General features: G+C 41.0%; 1 protein-coding gene across 4 annotated transcripts in view; it reads right to left on the minus strand.

Annotated features, from left to right (window-relative positions):
* CRIM1 (cysteine rich transmembrane BMP regulator 1) overlaps positions 1-19,275 on the minus strand; it is a 215,899-nt gene that overhangs the window by 77,684 nt on the left and 118,940 nt on the right. For all 4 annotated transcript variants that reach the window (XM_081596244.1, XM_081596243.1, XM_081596245.1 and 1 more), the window contains 3 exons: positions 16,100-16,221; positions 6,524-6,706; positions 3,651-3,848 (listed from right to left, as the gene is read on the minus strand). In XM_081596244.1, the coding sequence (XP_081452370.1) occupies positions 3,651-3,848; positions 6,524-6,706; positions 16,100-16,221 (503 nt within the window). The remainder of the gene's footprint in view (positions 1-3,650; positions 3,849-6,523; positions 6,707-16,099; positions 16,222-19,275) is intronic.

The raw sequence follows: 19,275 nt of genomic DNA on the forward strand, positions 1-19,275 counted from the left end.
CACTCTAGCTTTTTACAAGGGCCAAAAAATAGAAATAATGTGATTGATGAATAAGAGGAGAAACAGAGAGCTAACAGAACAAAACATAAGAACACAGTCAGTTACAGAATGAGATGGCTTATCTGTGTACCTGAATTGGCTGTTGACACTAATTTGCTAAGACTTAATCATGAGAGTACTTAAGTGCCAATTTAAAAAGCACTTAGGTACTTGTGAATTGAGATAGCTGTCAAGTTAACAGCATAGTCTTTAAGGGCCCCCAAGTTCACATTCCCAGTCCTCCAGGAGTAACCAAGCACATTATGCTGTCATTGGGAAGGTATGTATCTCTAATAACAACAGCAGTCATAACAAGGTTTTTTCCTCCCTACAGGACCTAACATACCATATTTGTTGATGCAGTAATTTATTTAGGAAGAATTTAAACCCACAATCCTTGTGTGGGATCCCTTTCATCAAATTTCAGACCCTGACTATGTACCCTGGGATTGCAGCTAATAAGGGTGAGGGCCAACCTTGTTATGCAATTGCGTGCTGAGGAATTTATTGTGTATAAATTGAATAAATATCAGTGTTTCTGTTTTCCTCCAAATAATTCTGGCTGATTATTCATTAAACAACATTTTGCTTTTTTCTTATTTTGTCTAATCCTTTGGCTCTTCTGAAATCACTTAAAATTCTATTTAAATATGCTATTGAATAACTGCTGAGAAAAATATTTTCAAATAGTTTCAGGGTCTTTCTTTGATCCTAAAAACTAAGCAGTAAGATTTATTTGCCTTGCATAATTTTGTAAGTTTATTATTATTAATAAATAAGTTTATTATTATTCATAAACAATAAACTTTTACAATCATTATCCTAAGCTGTGCACTGTTTTTTGATCCCCATACCAAAAGAAGAGCATCACCGACACAATGGACACAAATTTGAGCAAAATGAGAGACAGTGGAGGACAGAAGAACCTGGCAGGCTACAGTCCACGGGGTCGCAAAGAGCCGGACATGACTTAGCGACTGAACAACCAAAACCAAAAGAATCTTTCTGAAAACATCTTAAAATCAGAACGTTACTGAGGAGTAAACACAATCTTACATGAAACTCACTACTTAACTGACTTTAAGACAAAAACAAGAAACAGAAGGCAAAGTAGTTCTCCAAGAACTAGACAATGGAAACTTCTGAAAGACTGGGTGAAGGGACACAAGTGCTGGGGCACAAGACAGACAAAAAGGAACCGAGACCTGCAAAGCCTAACAGCTAGGAATAAAGATGCCAAGTCTGGTGGAGGAGACGACCTGGACGTGAGGTCTGAGAAGCAAATCGAGGATGAGTCTCAAAGGTGTCCTTCCCCCAAGGTCCTCAGATTCCGGAGATCACATGGAATACACCTGGAGGAGCTGTCAAACTGCAAATGACTTCCTCCCCGTCAACTGACTTCCAGGTCTCCAACATAGGGCCAAAAGCCAGAGATGGAGAGAGGAATAAGGGAACTAGAAACAGGGGTATGAGGAGACTGAGATGACCTCTGGGAGCAAGGAAAATAGACACACACACAAATGTAGCTGAATCTGACAGACTTCAGTTGACCCCAGCTCAGCCACATGTTGGCAACTGACCTTGGAAGAATTTACCTAAGTCTCTCCAAAACCTAATTTCCTCATCTCTAAAATGGGATCATAAGGCCTACAGCACAGTGGTGATGTGAGGTTTAATGACATCAGGTACACATAAAAAGCAATTATCCCACAGCATCTGAATGTAGACATTCTTTTTTTTTTTCCTGGTTTAATTTAAAACAGGCTAAACAGTTTCTTTGAAGTTTACTAGGAGATGTCCTTTATTTATCTTTGTGTCCAGTGTGGTATCTGGATTATGGAAGGTGGTTAGTACATTTTTTGGAATTAATGGCTGGCTCAAACTGTCACTCTTTTCTCAAATAGTGGAAGATAAGATTACAACCTGACCCAAATGTTGCAGAGACCGAATTCTAAGTGATCAAACATCTCCTTCCTACCCAAACATCTACATAAGAATAAATCAGTTTTCTCATATATACTTTTTCCTTTTTTTTCTTCTTCTATTCACCACCTGCTTCCCTTCTTTGCTTACCAGGATGGCATTGCTAATGACTGCAAAAGATGAATGCAAAATGATATGCCTTCTTTACTTTTAGAAATGAAGCCCTATATTTTTTTTACAAGTTTTTTTTTTTAGTCTTATTTTCAATCTATGATTCAAGACTCCTGAAGTTAAAAGGTTAGTGCTTATTGGGTTATATATTTATGCTTTTTAAAATTAAAAAAAAAATTAATTATCATGCATACATATATACCTAAACATTGCAAATCAACAACAGATTGTCCCTAATTCTTAGGAATCTGTGCCAGCAAGGCATCCTTCCTTGTAAAGCTGACTGTACACCATCATGCATACTATTGTGCACTCCATTTTCCAGCACTGAAATGCTGCCTTTAGGGGATAGGAGGAGTATATTGCGGGGGGGGTGGGGTGGGGGGGGTGATTTCCATAAAATTGGTCATCTGGAAGCTATAAAGTTTTGGAGTGTGGCAGCTGCATTGTAAGTAGAGTAATGGTGAGGGAATTGGTGATGTCAATAGAACCAGAATCCTCCAGTTTAAATTTTTATATGACTTTTAAGATCTTTAATAACTCCAACCCCTCAGAGGTTAATGAAGCTAGTCAGGCAAACTCTGAAGACTGCGTTGATTAAAATTGAGGTAGAAGCAAAAGCCTTCTCCATAGAGGACTCAGTCTACTTGACTGAATTTCTGAAAAAAACTGGTCATTTCCTTAACAGCTGTTTTTAAAAATTCTAGAAGGATCCATCTTCTACAAGAATTAATTTCTGACCCACTTTAGTTCATTTCACTATGCAAACATGTTTCTTAGTGATGGATACTCTCTCTGAGATCTATCAGTTTACATATTCAATCTCTTGTATTAACAGATATGGACTGGGGATTAAGACTGACTTGAATAAATGTGCAAAGAATCTTCCCAGGATGGTGAAAATGGCCTGGCTTAGGGGCTGAGATGGAAAGATGAGTTCAGGATATCTCAGGCGCCTCTTCACTAAAAAGGAAGAGAGGTCATGAATGTAGGTAACCAAGACATAAGTGAAAGCCTGAGAGGAATTGCAAAGCCACAGCCACCATATTAGAAACAATGGACACTCAGAGGGAGGACTCTGGGCAGTGAAAACTGCCTTTGATGGTTCTAGGTCTTTCTTCTAGCTGCCAGGACTCTTGGGCTTATAGAAGCATTACAAATTGAACAATCTATGCTTTGAGTATGGGCCTTATTTCCAATTTCATTTCCTTGTTTTGACCTTTAGATGTTAATTACGCTTGTGGTGAACTGAATTCAAATGCATATATTCTTCGAGTGTAAAGTATTCAGCTAAGCATTATCTGTAGTGGTAAAATAAAGACCACACTGCTCTCATTGTAAATTTGCAGCATCTCCCCCAAATGATTAGTCTGGGCTGTATCATAAAATCATCTGCAACTAACAGCAGGAAGCAGACATTACACCGGAGGAAATAAAACACAAGCAAGCACACAATGGTGGAAGCTGATCTGACACGAGACATTCACCAGGGGCTCACCAGGATCCACAAGGTTTACCTTCGCATACGGGGCAGCACTCCCCAGGCACTTTGACAGGGTTCATGCAGCTCTGTCCACAGGCTGTCGCCACGCAGTGGGGCTCCCCATTGATGCACTGGCAGAACGTGCAGTCATCTTCCCGCCACCGGTCCCCGTGGGCGTGGATCTGGCCATTGGCATAGCAGCCAGCGGGATTGTTCAAAGGATACACGGGATCTAAATTAAAACGTGAGTTCCAAGTAAGAACGAGGGCATTCTACATGTTATTTCTGCCTGCACCTAGAGATTCCCCACCCCCCCCCCCCGCCAGGTTCTCCTCATCAGCAGTTCTTTTCCAGCTGCGCTCAGCAGAAGCTTGGGGCTGCAGGAGGTGTCTCTAGGGGCACATGCAAAGGCAGCCATCATGTAGAATTTATGCCCACCCATCCTGACCTGGCTCACAGGGAAGCGGACCTGAGGCATACAAGCCAGTGTGCAGGTGTTACTGTTTCATAGAGGTGCAAAACTTTGTGGATAGAGCTGTGGGGTGGTAATCAGCAAAAAAAAAAAAAAGGCAGATCCATTTTAGGCTCTGCAGATGCCTTCTGAGTTGTCAATTTACAAGTTTATTATACCTCAATTTCAGCCCCCTGTAAAGTAGAAAGAATAACACCCCATCTACCTTACAGTGAGCCTGCTATTTCTAGGGCTAACTGGAGTCTATCTCATGGCGCCTGGAGGTCCCTGAGATAACAGTGAGGCGTAGGCAGGCCCCTGAGGAGCTTATTCAGGACAGGGCAGATAGACCTTGTCTAAATCATAGGCACTGCTTGCGCCCTGGAGGGAATGCCGTGAACCTACACAGCTTTTTCTCCACCTGAGCTAAGCGGTCAAGCAGCAACTGAGGCTGGGGGACGTAGTTAACCAAGGCTACTGTGAAAGAGTTTTCTGAGGTTGTTGATAAGCACATAAATACAAAATCCCCCAATATCCTTATACATCAAAGTAACTAGATAAATCACTCTATGTTCTTTTTTCAGACACATAAAATCTGGCCTCAAGAGAAGCAAGTGCTGCTGTGCTGGGAGGAAAGTCCAGGCAGTTTTGAGTTTGGTCCTCTTTCTTTCGAAGAGGAAGAAAGTTAAGTTTAGTTACAAGAGAGTCGGAAGGCCAGAACTGAAGGCCGTGCAGTCACAGCTTCAGAAAGGCAGTCTGTCAGCCACGAGGCAGCCAAGAGACCTGAGTTAGATAAGGCTTTATAAAATTTCTTTATAAAAAAATATTACACTGCATACTTCATTTCTACTTTGAGCCTGAATCTGAATTCCGTGAAGTGAGACATAACTGGATCCGTGGCCAGACAACTCGTTATAATTATTACACAGAGGTTCACATCTATGCTTTTATACCATCAACTGTCACCAATTTCAGGGGCTATTATACACTGGCGGGAGTGAGGGTACAAAACAATTGGGAAGGTTAAAAGCTTGATGTGACTTTCTTAAATCCCCTGTGATACCTAAAAAGTGAACCACCTTTCTCCTGTGTTAGCAAAAATAATTTCTAACAGGTGAGTGGGCCTCCCTGTTAGGAATGTAGAATTGTTCACTGTTAGGAATGTACAATAGTTTGTATAATCTAAGCAATTTCAGATCTTCAGATTCTGTGGTAAATAAAGCTCAAATACTGAAAAGAAATGGGAGAGCAAGTTATAGGACATGACATGAAGTTCTGTCCTCTCATTTCACGTGTGGAGGTTAAGGGTGGCATGAGCGTCAGACGTGAGGTGGACATGCCTGACTCTAGACTGGAGGTCTGTGGCCCAGGCAGAGAAGAAATGCTCACAAGACCCTCCTTTCTGGGGAAACTGTCGTGTGGTTAGACCAGAGACATAGTTGGGCACTGTTCCTGGCTTTACCGGAAACTCAAGAGAGAAGTGACTACTTTTCTGACTATCCTTATCCTTAAAATGTGTGGGATGTAGCATGTGATATTCAGTTATCATTCTGAAATGTCTATTATTTCTGGAAAGCAGAGACAGGAGGGTCAAGCCTATTGGAGGAACATGGACCTATTATTTCTCAGAGGGAAAAAAGGAATAAAAAAAAAAAAAGCAGACCATGGGGATCCTTCTGCCCAGGGCTACACTGGACACTTGTCTGGGCCTTGACCTGGTGCCACACCACGGCCCCACTCTCACCAGCACACACGTGCAAAGGTCTAGGAGCCCTGCTCTCACCTGGAGGGGCATGGGTATCAGAAAGGAGGCAGGGTCGGGTCCTCTCTGAGCAGACTGGTTGAGGCTGTCAGTCACTAGGGCTGTCCTGTCCTCCTGCCCCCACCCACTCTGAGGGGAGCAGAGTGGGTGGAATTCTACTGTCAAGATGAAGAGAAAGTCCCAGGACTTGCCAAGAAACTGCTGGAACTGCAGAGGAGGAACAGAGAGTGCCTCCGGGAGACCTCGTGTCGACCTGTGGAAACACAACCGCTGTCTACACCCAGGGGATAATTTCCCTCAGGGAAGTGTTTCCACATTGTCTACCTGGCATTATCTAAAAGGTAAAACATGTGACAAAAAACGGGGAATTCTTCAATCTTCTTCTATTTTTGAGTGAGACTGAATTACGTCAGTTTTGATGTTAACACTTTAAACCATGTCTATGCTTTGTTTAGTCACTCAGTCATGTCTGACTCTGTGACACCACGGACTGTAGCCCACCAGGCTCCTCTGTCCACAGAATTCTCCAGGCAAGAATACTGGAGTGAGTTGCCATGCCCTCCTCCAGGGGATCTTCTCAACCCAGGGACTGAACCCACGTCTCCTCAGTCTCTGTATCGGTAGGCAGATTCTTTACCACTGAGCCAGCCGGGAAGCCTATTCTTATTATTCCCTAATTGGCAGCTTTCCTTACCCTCACACACAGGGCAGCACTCCCCTTCGGGCATGTAGTATCTCTCACAGCTCAGCTCACCACACTGGGCAGTGAAGCAGATGGAAACACCCCCCTGGCATCGACAGAATCGACAGTTGTCCATTCGAAACATGTCTCCATCGCTGTACTCCATGTTGTTGAACACGCAGGCTGGCTTTGTTTCTAAAGGAGTTAAGACAAACAAAGCATATTCAGAGTCATTTCTGAGTGGTGTCCTTTCATGTTTTTCAAACAGCCTCTAGAAAATACTGCACAAGGTTAAAATTTAATGGAACTTTACTAAACTCAATATAATTTTTTACAACAGAAGCAATAAAGCTATGTAAAGTACAATAAAATAAACAAAACACATCATTATTCTCATTATAACAAGGAACCAAAATTCCCCTTAGTAAAATCTATACTGGCTTCTCCTTATCCCAAATAAAAGTAATCATTTGACCATGAAACTGACATTTGTGATATGGGCTTTAAAAAGATTTAGTTTTATCAAACAAAATGTTTGTTTTGCTAAATCGCTGTCATCTCAAGTAGACGATCCTGAATCCACATTAGGTTTTGTTCTGCCTCAAAAAATTTATTTAAGCCTCTTAGGTTATGTTTCTGTTTCTCTAGTGTTTTCTCTGAAATTCTTTTTTCTATTTAGTTAATAATCTATAATTATAATAGTGCTTGGCCTTTAAAAAAACACTTTCTACATACATTACTTCACTTAATCCCCAAAACAAAGGTCTGATGTATAAATACTTATCCTGAGTGTAGAAGCAAGGAAATCCTAGGTAATTTGTGCAAAGTTACACATTTAGCAAATGATAGAAGCCAAAACAGTAGCTCTTCAACTAAAACCTTGTACTCCTCCCACTGTGTTTCAAGACTATGTTTTCTGCTAAGGACTCAAAACTCTGCATTTAGAATGATAATGATACCAATGGTTTAAAATTTTTCTCTGCATGAAAACACTCTCCCTTAAATCCATTCCTTAACTCTAATTTTGGCTGACTTAAAAGAACTCCCTCCAGATAAAGACATCACAAGAAAAGGAAAACTACAGATCTACAGCTTTTATAGACATAAACATAAAAATACTCAAAAAAGTACTACCAGACTGAATCCAGCAGCATATAAAAAATATCATATACCAAGTGAGATTTATCCCAAGGATGCAAGGTTGGTTTAACATCCAAAAATCAATTAATGTAATTAATTGACTGTAATGTAATGTAATGTCTATAGAATAAAGGACAAGACCATAGGATCATCTCAACAGACACAGAGAAAACATCTGACAGAATTCAACACCCTTTCATGATAAAAACATTCAACAACTTAGCAGTAGAGGTGTTAAACAGCAACTTGATAAACGGCATCTATGATGTTAGCACATCATATTTAATAGTGAAAGCTGAATGCTTTTCCCCTTAGCTCAGGATTAAGACAATGATGTCCACTCTAACCACTTTTGATTCAACTTTGTACTGGAGGCTCCAGTCAGGGTAATTAGGCAAGAAATTTACATAAAAAGCACCCATATTAGAAAGCAGGAAAACTCTAATTGCCAACAACATGATTTTGAATCTAAAAAGAAGAATCTAATAAAAAACTATTAGAACAAAAAGTTTAGCAAGATTTCAGGGTAAAACTGCAACTCCAGTAAACTGTATATCTACACACTAGCAATAAACGATCTGAAAATAAAGTTAAAAAATTCCATTCACAGTAGCATCAAAAAGAATAAAATATTTAATAATAAGTCTAAACATTAAGTATAAAACTTGTACTCTGAACACTAAAACATTGTTCAAAGAAGATATAGAAGCCCTAAGTAAATGAAAATATATTCCATGTTCATGAACTGAAAGATAATACTGGCAAGATGAAAACATTCCCCCAACTGATCTACACATTCATTCAATCTCTATCAAAATTCTAGTTTTTCCTTTTGTAAAAACTGACAAGTGAATCCTAAAATCAGTGAGAAATTCAAGGAACCCAGAATTGCCAAGACAAACTTGAAAAGAACAAAGCTAGAGGATTCACACTTTCTGATTTTAAGACATACTACAATGCCACAGTATCAAGACAATGTAGTACTTGACATCAGGATAAATGCATAGTTCAAAGGAATTGATTAAGAGTTTAGAAATAAACTCTCATACTTAGTGACCTTTAACAAGGGTGCAATCTGACATTTGACATATATAAGAACTTGTATCCAGAAAGAACAATAAAAATAACCCAACTGAAAAATGAGCAAATATTTGAACAGAAATTTATCCAAATAAGATACAGAAATGACCAATAAGCACTAAAAAGATGCTTAACATTATTACTTATTAAGGGAATACAAATCAAAGCCACAATGAGACATCAATTCATATCCTAGGATGGCTAAGATGAAAAAGATATAGATAATAACAAATGTTGATAAGGATGTGGAGACATGGAAACTCATACATCTTGGTGAATGCAGTTGTTCTGAAAAAACTGTTTGGCAATTTCTCAAAATATGAAACAGAATTACCAGAGGATCCAGCAATTCTACTTTTAGATACACATCCAGGAAAAATGGAAACATCTACCCACATAAAACCTTGTACACAAATGTTTACAGCAATGCTATTCACAGTAGCCAAAAAATGGAAACAGTCTAAACACCAACTGATGTACAATACACAAAATGTGGTATATCCATGTAATAGAATATTGCTTGGCCATAAAAAGGAATGAAGTTCTGATATATACTACAACATAAATGAACCTGGGGAACATTATGCTAAGCAAAAGAAGCCACTCAAAATATACCACATGTTGTATAGGATTTTATTTATGTGAAAGGCCCATGATAGGCACATCTACAGAGACAGAAAGTAGATTAGTGGTTTCCTAGTGCTGGAAAGTCTGGGGGACATAGGGGGTGACTTAAAGAGCTTGGGAATTCTGGGGGGAATGATGACAGTGTTCTAAAATTGTGATGACAATCACACAACTCTGTGAATACATTAAAAATCATGAAATTGTGCAACTTCACTTGGTGAATTGCATGGTATGTGTCTCTGTAAAGCTGGGAAAATAAAAGTAATTCCAAGGCAAAAAAAAAAAAAAAAGCTCTCCTGAGCTAATGCAACCTATTTAATAAGGTAGGAAAAACTGGATTATGACATACATAAGTCATGGGCTTCTCTGTCCTAACATCATTTCTCCATAAGTCACCTTGCATGTTCGAAATACGTGAGACTTCCACTGCATTTTGAGTATATTTACATTTGTTTTGTACTTGGACAAACTAGTGTTTTCTAATTTGACTTTATAACAATGCTGTTGAGAATAGAGAACAAGTATTAACATCTACTTCTTCAATGAGGAAAATGAAATTTAAAGCGATCAGGCAGCTTGCCTAAAGTCACATCATTAGTGTGAGATGATCGGTGTGCATGCAGTTTCACAAAGGCAGTAAATGTGCGTGTCTGAACCTCTTCCCTAGTACTGGCTGGATATACTATTTTTTTTCCCCCAGAAAACTCATGTCAGAAAGAATCATCTCATTACAGCTCAGAAGTCTATATGCTTTTATCTAACACACTAAATTGAGCTGGGATTGGAAGGAACTGGGCAGTTAGACCCCAAGTTCGAAAGTGCAGGAAATGAAGCACTTTTCACCAATCAAATTTGCATGCTGTGGAAGGAGGGAAAATACTGCATTCTATCAAAATACTGAGCTTCCGTTCAAACTGAAGAACATTTTTTCAGAAACCAATCAGTATTAATTACCTATCTGCCTTCATCAACCACAATGACCATCTGGGTGAAGCCACAAATCTCAGTTTGAGATTTGAAGAAGTGAGGAGGAAAGGTTGCGGTTATGAACAAAGTGGCTCCAGATGAACTCGCTTTTATGGTGGGTTGGGCAGAAGCTTGAGTGGGAGGAGACGAGATTGACAAGAAGGCTGGGGCAGTTACGTTTCACTAGCATAGGCAGAGAGCAAGGGAGTGGAACTGAGAGAGATGGTGAGTCCCAGAAAACACAGCCTTGAAAACACAATCGATTCTTTAGGATTAAAAAAAAAACAAAAAACACATGATATAATGAAATCCCTGTTTGATGCTGAGACAAATTTAGAGAAGTTCTTCAGAAAAGTGCATGATAAAAATGGCTGGAAGTATTCTTTGAGGAGCAATGACCAATTACTTCTTCACCTGCTGGGGATAGAGATGAATCTCAGAACCATAGGGAGGGTACCACTACCTCTGTAAGAGGACATTTTCCATGGATGGAGAAAAGGATAATATTACAAATAGAATAACTTACTATGCAACTTGTACTTCTCAATGCATAAAAGTACATATGCACTGAGATGCACAGAAGTGTCTTTTTAAAGATTTTTGCATGTTTTTTGTGTCTTCCCAACTAAATTTTATCTTTCTCAGTTCTGGAATCTTCTCTTCCCTCTTAATATATTCCAGAACTCCTGAAAAAGAATTTTATAGTATAGATTGCTAGTAAGTTCTACTGCCTTGCCAAATCACGCTGATTGGCAGATGGTGATAGATATATAATTTTAGCAAAGGAAAAGACTAAAATGTAGAACTTCACATCAACTGTGAAAATGGAGAGAAAAAGTCCAAGTAAGTATACTTCTGTTGCTTTTTCTCTTTAATATCTCAGTGAAAAATGGCTGATGTCTTGCCTCTGGTCTCCCTTTTCTGGGGGTGAGTGGTACAGGAAGAAAGTGAGCAGACTTAATAAGTCAAAAAAGAGATAACTGCATGACAAATGAGAAATGTCTGAAAATTTCTCCATAAACCAACAACAAACTGATGGAATCACAAAGACAGGGTACATGAGCTTCTAGATATGTGAAGGAAGAAACCACCTTTTCTATGTGGGGGAAGCCAGGCGTGTGTGCTGGAGCATACCGGATAGAGGGTACTTCAGGATAAGAGAAGGGGAACAGTACTTAAAACATAGGACTGCAAAACACTGTATCACTCTTAAGCAAAATTAGCTTGGTAAGGCCCCCAGAACACAATGGATGCTCAATAAATGCATACTGCATGGGATATTCCTTTCAAAGTGCCATATTCTCTCCATTACTGTAGAAGGAGACCTTAGATCCCTAGAAACATTATTGAGCATCACTGCTGTACAATGGGTTCTCAACAGATGTTTTCATACTAACTTTTTATTAACAAACTGGAGGTCTGAGTTTTTTCTTTTCTTAAAGATTTATTTATTTTTTTGGCTGTGGTGGATCTTCATTGCTGCGCACTGGCTTTCTCTAGTTGCAGCGAGTGGGGGCTACTCTCTAATTGCAGTGGTGAGGCCTCTCACTGCGGTGGCCTCTCTTGTTGCAGAGCAAAGGCTCTAGGGCACTCGGGCTTCAGGAGCTGTGGCTCCTGGCTCTAGAGCACAGGCTCAGTAGCTGTGGTGCACAGGCTTAGTGGCTCCGAGGCATGTGGAATCTTCCTGGAGCAGGGTTTGAATCCATGTCCCCTGCATTGGCAGGCGGATTCTTAACCACTGGACCACAAGGGAAACCCAAGGTCTGAGTTTTCTAGGCCCAAATTTTACACAAGGAGAAGCTGACTTTGGGTCTGGCTCTCCTGTGATCGATCGATTTTACATGTTAGTGTCTGACGCTGGAAGAGTCAGTGGCTACAACACTCAATGGCTATGACACTCAAATCATGATGTTCCAGTTTGGATTTCTGTGCATTTTTTTATGTTGGAGACCTGATCATATCTAAGCAACCAAATGATCACTTCCATACTCTGAGCATGGATGACTTCCCTATTCAAACCCAAATGCCTCTAGAAACGAGTGAGCTGGGCCAGTGTAAGGCAGGAAGATGTACTGCTACCAAATGGACGAGGACACATGTCCATCTAAAGTAGAGGCCGTCACTCAACCTCCGATGACGGATGAAAAAACTTGCTTTTGGGCCAGAGCAGACACAGAACCATTTCCTGAAGAAGATGTGGGATTATTCAACACTGCTGTGGAGGTCATCCTTCTAGGTGATGATACTGATGTCTCGTAAGTTCACACGAAAGGAGCACAAGCTTACCACCTGGTCATTTGGTTTCTAAACAACAGGGTTCTCCTTCAACTGATACCATGCGGGTCCTCCTTTCAGCCCTCAGTCACAGACTGTCACCATCTGATGGGCAACTCAGCCATCGTCCCACCAGTATAAAACCAAACCCAGCAGAAAAGAGGAGTAATGTTTATGGAGAACCTTCTTTCCATCTATTCATCTAGGCCAATGTTTTCAAAACTCAGGAGTTCTTGAATTCTCTGTTTTTAATCTCCTGTTTTCACTATAATGCTTATCTTAAAAAAAAATAATGTAAGCATATGGATCATCTGGATGGCAGCTAGGGAACTGAGTGTTGGCGGGTAATCTCCGTTTCTTCACATGGGGTTAGACAGCAACCCACTGTCTCCTGAAACGGGGTTCCCAGATCTACTCCAATACCTTTCTACACGTTGTTGGGGGATGGTGGTGGTGGGGGCCAGGGGGTTGGGCAGCATTCTCAAAATCAAGAAACAGATCTTCAGGCATCCGGGTTCCAGATGGGTGTTCAACTCACCCCTGAGAACTGCTTTCACGGAGGTGTATTTTAATATTTTGCTTTTACTTTTTATTGAGAAGAGCAGCCAGAGGAAACTGGGAGTAAAGCAACTGAGGACACAATTTACTGCGTCATCCAGCACTCTCTTTTCACAAGTTTCTGTATGAGGAGAATGCTGCCCTGTCTGGCAGGTTTCTTGTCTCTAAAAATATGAACTGTGGGTCCGATTCTATCTCCCTTTCCACTTTGATGGCCAGGATGCCGGGGGCCTAACCTGACATTTAACTCCAGCAATTACACAGAGATGGTATGGCCTGCACACCTGTGGGCACTTCCTTTTTGCTTTTCAACTTTTACATACAACTCTACAGTCTGACTCTCTTTTCTCATTAATATTTTACCACTATTTTATTGTGTCTGCTCTTAGTGTAAAATTGCCTCAAATCCTTTGTGGATAAGTAAGGCTTTATATATATATACACATATAAGGCTTTTAAAAATTTGTATACATAAAATAGACCCCTGCTCTTCTGGGCAGTGATAATGAATTTTTGATAGGTAATATCCTCTAATGGGGATCTTATGACAATAGTAAGATTTCCCCAGGGCACTGGGTGCCAAACAATCAAATATACATACACACATACAAATATGTGTATGGAAGGGAAGTGTGTGTATGTATGCCAAAAAAAGTGAAATACAGACTTTGAGATAGAATTCCATAAATATTATCCTGTGGAATTTTAAATCTTCAGAGTATTGTAGTTTCTAGTCTCACCTAAAATTAATGACTAATACAGTAATAGACAAACAGCAGGACAAGAAGTAAAGCAAAGATCACCCAACTAATTTATGGTGGCAAGAAAGAGGCAAACACCAGAAATCCTGTTACTGCTTTGTCGTCTCAACATTTTCTCACAGTAGAAGGCCTGTTCCTGAAGTCAGGGCTCTATAAATGGGAGCAGGCCCTGGAGATTTATTCAAGGCCACTGAGGTCAAGCAGGGGCAGTAATCAGCTGCCCAAACTGCATCACACTGGGGTGAGATGTAAAGTGAATGTCCTGATGAGAAGGTCTGACACTTGGGTTTCTATAATTAAGAAGCAAAGAAAGAAGAAAGATATTCCACTTTCTCACCCAGCAGATACAACAGCAAGTTGTATTACTAGAGGTGTTATTTCCAGGGTATAAGAGACTTCAGATTAAAGTATGGGGCAGTAAAAGATAGTGGACTCTCACAAAGTAACTCCTTTATGGGCTGACAAATAACAGCCACTCTAGAGGGATCTAAGATGATATGAATCAGATCACGTGCTTGCTCACCCAGCCATGCGTCAGAACCTAGGTGCCCCGCGAGAAGCAGGCGATGTGCTAATGTCACAGACACAAGGATAGATTCCCTGTTTTCTGGCAGTTCAGATTCTAGGGTGAGAGAGAGACACGTAGAGGGGTTAGTACTAGAAGGAAGCACATCTGAGATGCTGGGAGTCCAGGACAAGGACCAACTATTTCGGCCCCAATGGTACGAGTTAAATATTCACAGAATATCACTTACAGTCAATTAGCTTCAGCAGGAAGTACCAGAGGCTTGGCCATTTGCTGGTGGTGAACAGACATTACTACCGGCTGGATGATAATGCAGGTGGGGAGAAGCACCGAGAAGAGATTTCTGTGCATGGAGCCTGCCCTGTACCTCTCCCTGCGTGCTTGAAATCAAGAAGCAACGTCCTGCAATGTCCAGGACAGTGAACAGGAAGGAGGCACACAGAATCATAGAGACTATTTGCTCTTGAAGCACAATTTCTAGTGCTTCACATACGAAACCTCACTTCATTTACTGTTATTCTCTCCATTTGACAGATGTGGCAACTGAGGCTCAGGGAGACCAAAGGGATGACCAAAGCTATACAGCTACTAAGTGGAGGAACTGATTTTCAAACATTCAGTTCCAGTCTATGTTCTCTTTTAACCACAAAGCCATACTGCCAGTGCTTCTTCAAAGCGGGGGGAAAAAAAACAAAACAAAACATGTAGCCTCTGGCCTAAAAACTACCCGACTCAGTGAAACAAGTCTGGACTTTTCATATAACCCTATCTTGTGGGGGTGGGGCAGCTTGGGAGAAGGGCAGAAAATCTTCTGAACCCTGATTTCTTATAGGCAGCAGTTAAAATGGACGCTTCTATATGAATAATTTTGTTATATCTGTCCACATCCAAAGTCATTTTCCTTGTGTGTCTAAGTACTGACTAAATAGTGCTCTCTAAAATCACTGACATTTAAATCTCGTTTGAGTTTATTCTTTGCTTTTCTTCTGAAAATTCTGATGGAGAGGCATGATTTAGGCTCTCCTCCCTTCTAGCATCTAAATTCAATAAACACCAGGTTGTCACACACCAAACCCTCTGCTGAAAGGTGAGAGGGAGAGAGGTGGATTTTATGTGAAAGAATCCTGGGACTGAAGAATGGCTTTTTTGGTCCACAAGGTTCCAGCTTTAACGAGGCCAATACTACTGACTAGCGACTGGCCAGAGGTGTTTCCTCTAAGCAGAAAAAGGATGAACTAGAGGAACATGGTCTTTTCTCTTTCAAACTGTGGTCACTCCAGTGTGGCATTAGTTACACAGACTACCTCCAAGAGCAACAGGATGAGGTCTTCTGACTGGAAGAACATGGCCACATTTTCTGTGGTCCTTTTTCTGCAATCCTAGAATTTCTCAACTACTGACACAGAGCAGAATAGGATGGCCACGTGTAGTCTGCAATGACATTTTCAAAAATGCCTTCTCTAAGAGATGGAATGAGGCTTCCCTTCCTAACTTACCCTACCGCATGGTGGGATCTTGAGCAACTATTTTGAGTTTCATCAACTCCCTGAGCATGTTGTCTGCCTTTTAAAAGACAGAAGCAGCTAGATTGGACCCTCCCTCCTCCTCCTCCTGCACAAATGTACACTCGCTGAGAACAAGAGAAACCCCACGTACCATTAACACATTCAAAGACATCACAGCACTTTCCAGGTGTCCCATCTCCACGAGAGACTATGCGGGGAGTGGATCCCACCTCACACACGGGGAAACCACATAAGCCAGAGAGACACTCGCATCTGAAACCAGAGAAAAGGGAAGGAAAACCCCGTGAATAAACAACAACATAGAAGTTGGGAGACCACAAACAAAGTGGCTGCGGCACACTCTTCACCCCTTTCCATGGCACTGTCCTGTGTATCTGGTGTCACTGGGGAACGGGGAATGGGTCCTAATGTAATTGGCATTCCAAATAACTAAGGCTCATCTCTTTAGTATACGCCCAGATATTTAACATTAACCATTTGGACAGAAAAATTCCTAAAATGCATTACTTCATTTCTTACTTAATCAGACTGGTATTGAGCATAACAGACATTTTCTTGATGACTCAGGGCCATCTTTTTATGCATACATTATCCGGTCTCTCCAGACATCAGTGATGCTTGGACGGGCTGACACAGAACAGTGCTCCTGCATTTTCTAATGATTCTATGATGCTGCTTTGCTGCTACTGACCTTTAGGTGTTTCTCAGCATGTTTCTGACTCTTCTTTCAACTAGTAGGTCATTAGTTTTTCAGCTTTTTTTTTTTTAATTAGTGTGATTGTGTCTAGTAGCACCCTCCTCTGGAGCTACATTAATTTATAATTATATAATTAAAAAAAATAGATTCTGATTGACGACCGAGGAGCTCTTTACAAATAAAAGATATAGGCTGTAGCAAATGGATTTTGAGACAGCTATCTGGATGCTGAGAGTTTTAACGTTTTAGATCTTCCAAGCTGCATGTGTACATTCCTCTGAATGCAAACTACCTCTGTTGGCTCTTGTCCTGAACTTCAATTCTCCTGCAAAACTTGCTTGACCACAGGAAAATAAGAGGCAGGTTAAAAAAAAAAAAAGGAGAAAAAGATGTTGTCAACTGCCCGATGCTGATGTTTCAGAATGAAATCGGAGGCAGGAAATGAGAAGCCCAATGCAGCAGGGCGTCAGGATGTAAATGTAACACAAGGGAGGAGCAGCCAGGCTCTGCCCCGGATTCCCCTCGCAATGGAACTGTGGGTCAGAGGTGGAGAGGATGACTAAGGGAGTTTCCAGGTTGACAGGAGTGAAGGGAAGGCCTCCTAAAAAGAGACATCCTTGCCGGAAGCATGTGGGTATTTATGTACTAGAGAGGTCAAGATTCGAGGAGGGTAACATTCCCAGGAGGGAAGAACTATTAGCACATCAATTCATTAATTCTGTTTTTTCCCTCTTCTTGTTTGATTGTTTTGTTCTCTTATTTTTCTTCAGATCTTTTCTAAAATAAAATGTCTGTCTTCCACAAGTACTTCCATAATCAGACTCAGAGACTGAATGACATTTAGTTAAGTGTAGAAGTAAAATAGAAATGAATTCAGATAAAATCTGCATCAAAGATCATTAAAGCCACTGGAAATGTGTGAGTGACCCCTCTGAGGCCTCTTCCTTGTGGGGAAATGGCTATATATGCTTTATAGTGGAGTCGAGGGTGTTAGGTAATTAAGGTTTTGCTGCAATGGTATTTCTGACTGTGATTTAGAATAAATGTTTGGCTGTTTGGTGTGAGCAGAGAGAGAAGCTCTCGATTCATAATCTGTATTCCTTCAGGACAATCACCTTCCACGGCTGAGTAAACATGAACTGAGCTTTTAGTCCCTGGAAAGGTTATGCGACAGTCTCTCATTTTTATGTGCCTGGCCACTGCAGTTTTAAACAGATGATCATATTCCTGTGACATTATAGTAACAATATATCCTTTACATTTACTGCACTTGACACTCTGTACAACTTTAACTTTTCAGAGTTCACAGACTAATGGGGAAAGAGCATTGAGGGGCCCCGCCTTGATTCCAGTATTTGGATGTAATGACAATGAAAGCATCCTACAAGAACAGCTGACCAGCCTTCCACAACTTTGGGGACTGGGTATCTTCTCTTCTACTGTTGGGTTCTAGGAAATCACTCTAAGTTAAATACCAGGGAGCATACGACCAACCAATAAATACCTCACCTCATCTGATGTCTTTTGACCTTTCAGAGATCTTTATTGAACACGCATGTGCACTTGTGTGCCAGGCTTTGTACTAGGCTGTCAGAAATCACACCAACTTGAAAAACGTAACTGAGTTCACCTTAAGTCTATTCTCCCCCCCTTGTTGTTGTTTAGCTGTTAAGTCTTATCTGACTCTTTTGTGACCCGTGGACTGTAGCCCGCCAGGCTCCTCTGTCCGTGGAATTTCCCAGATGAGAATACTGGAGTGGACTGCCGTTTCCTTCTCCAGGGGATCATCTGAACCCAGGGATTGAACCCGTGTCTCCTGCATGGCATGTGGATTCTTCACCACAGAGCCACCAGGGAAGTGTGCTTCCCCCACTTTTACATTTGACCTATCCCTACTTTTACATTTAACCTATTTCTCACTTTTTAAAATACTTCTCTCGTTTTCTTAGATACCCACATGGGTTGTTTCTGGCACGCTGCAGAAGATCTAAAACTACACGACTGCCTAGTAACCCACTGAGGAATGGAAAACCCTTCAGGCTGAGTTTTTATTTCTAAACCCTGAAGGACTGCACAATACAGAACCAAGGATTCTGACGCCCTGGCTGTGGCCAGTGGGCTTGCTCCTGCTCCCTTCCCCTTCTGGACCAGCCCTTGGGCAAGCCCTCCATAGTTACTGCCACCTTTGACTCCTTAGAACCTGAAATTAGCAGATGTTCAAGACCACTAGCACCTTAAAAAAGAAGGAACCTATGTAGGAAACCAACAGGGGAAAATCTGGGCTCACATCAGATATCTATTGAGCAAGCATCTGTTAGGTTGAGGCTTTACAAAACTGCCTTCTTTGCAGATCAAAAATAGTCAAACGGCAATTTCACACAGTTCAACAAAATACAACTCGTGTGAGTTCTCTTTTGATGGATAAAGTCTGTACTGTCCCAGGTAACAAACGAGGGTCGATCAGGAACCTTCTTCCCAAAGAAATCTATTACATTATAAGTAATGTTGAGTCCAAGGCAGCTGGACCAAAATTCTCTAGTAAGATTAGATTCTCTGGTTTACCTACACTGGAGGTGGGGAGTCTTCCCGTCCACAGATGGGAACAGTGA

Source organism: Giraffa tippelskirchi, chromosome 4 (genome assembly GCF_054371585.1).
Source record: "Giraffa tippelskirchi isolate mGirTip1 chromosome 4, T2T-mGirTip1v1.2.pri, whole genome shotgun sequence".
NCBI classification, from domain to species: domain Eukaryota; kingdom Metazoa; phylum Chordata; class Mammalia; order Artiodactyla; family Giraffidae; genus Giraffa; species Giraffa tippelskirchi.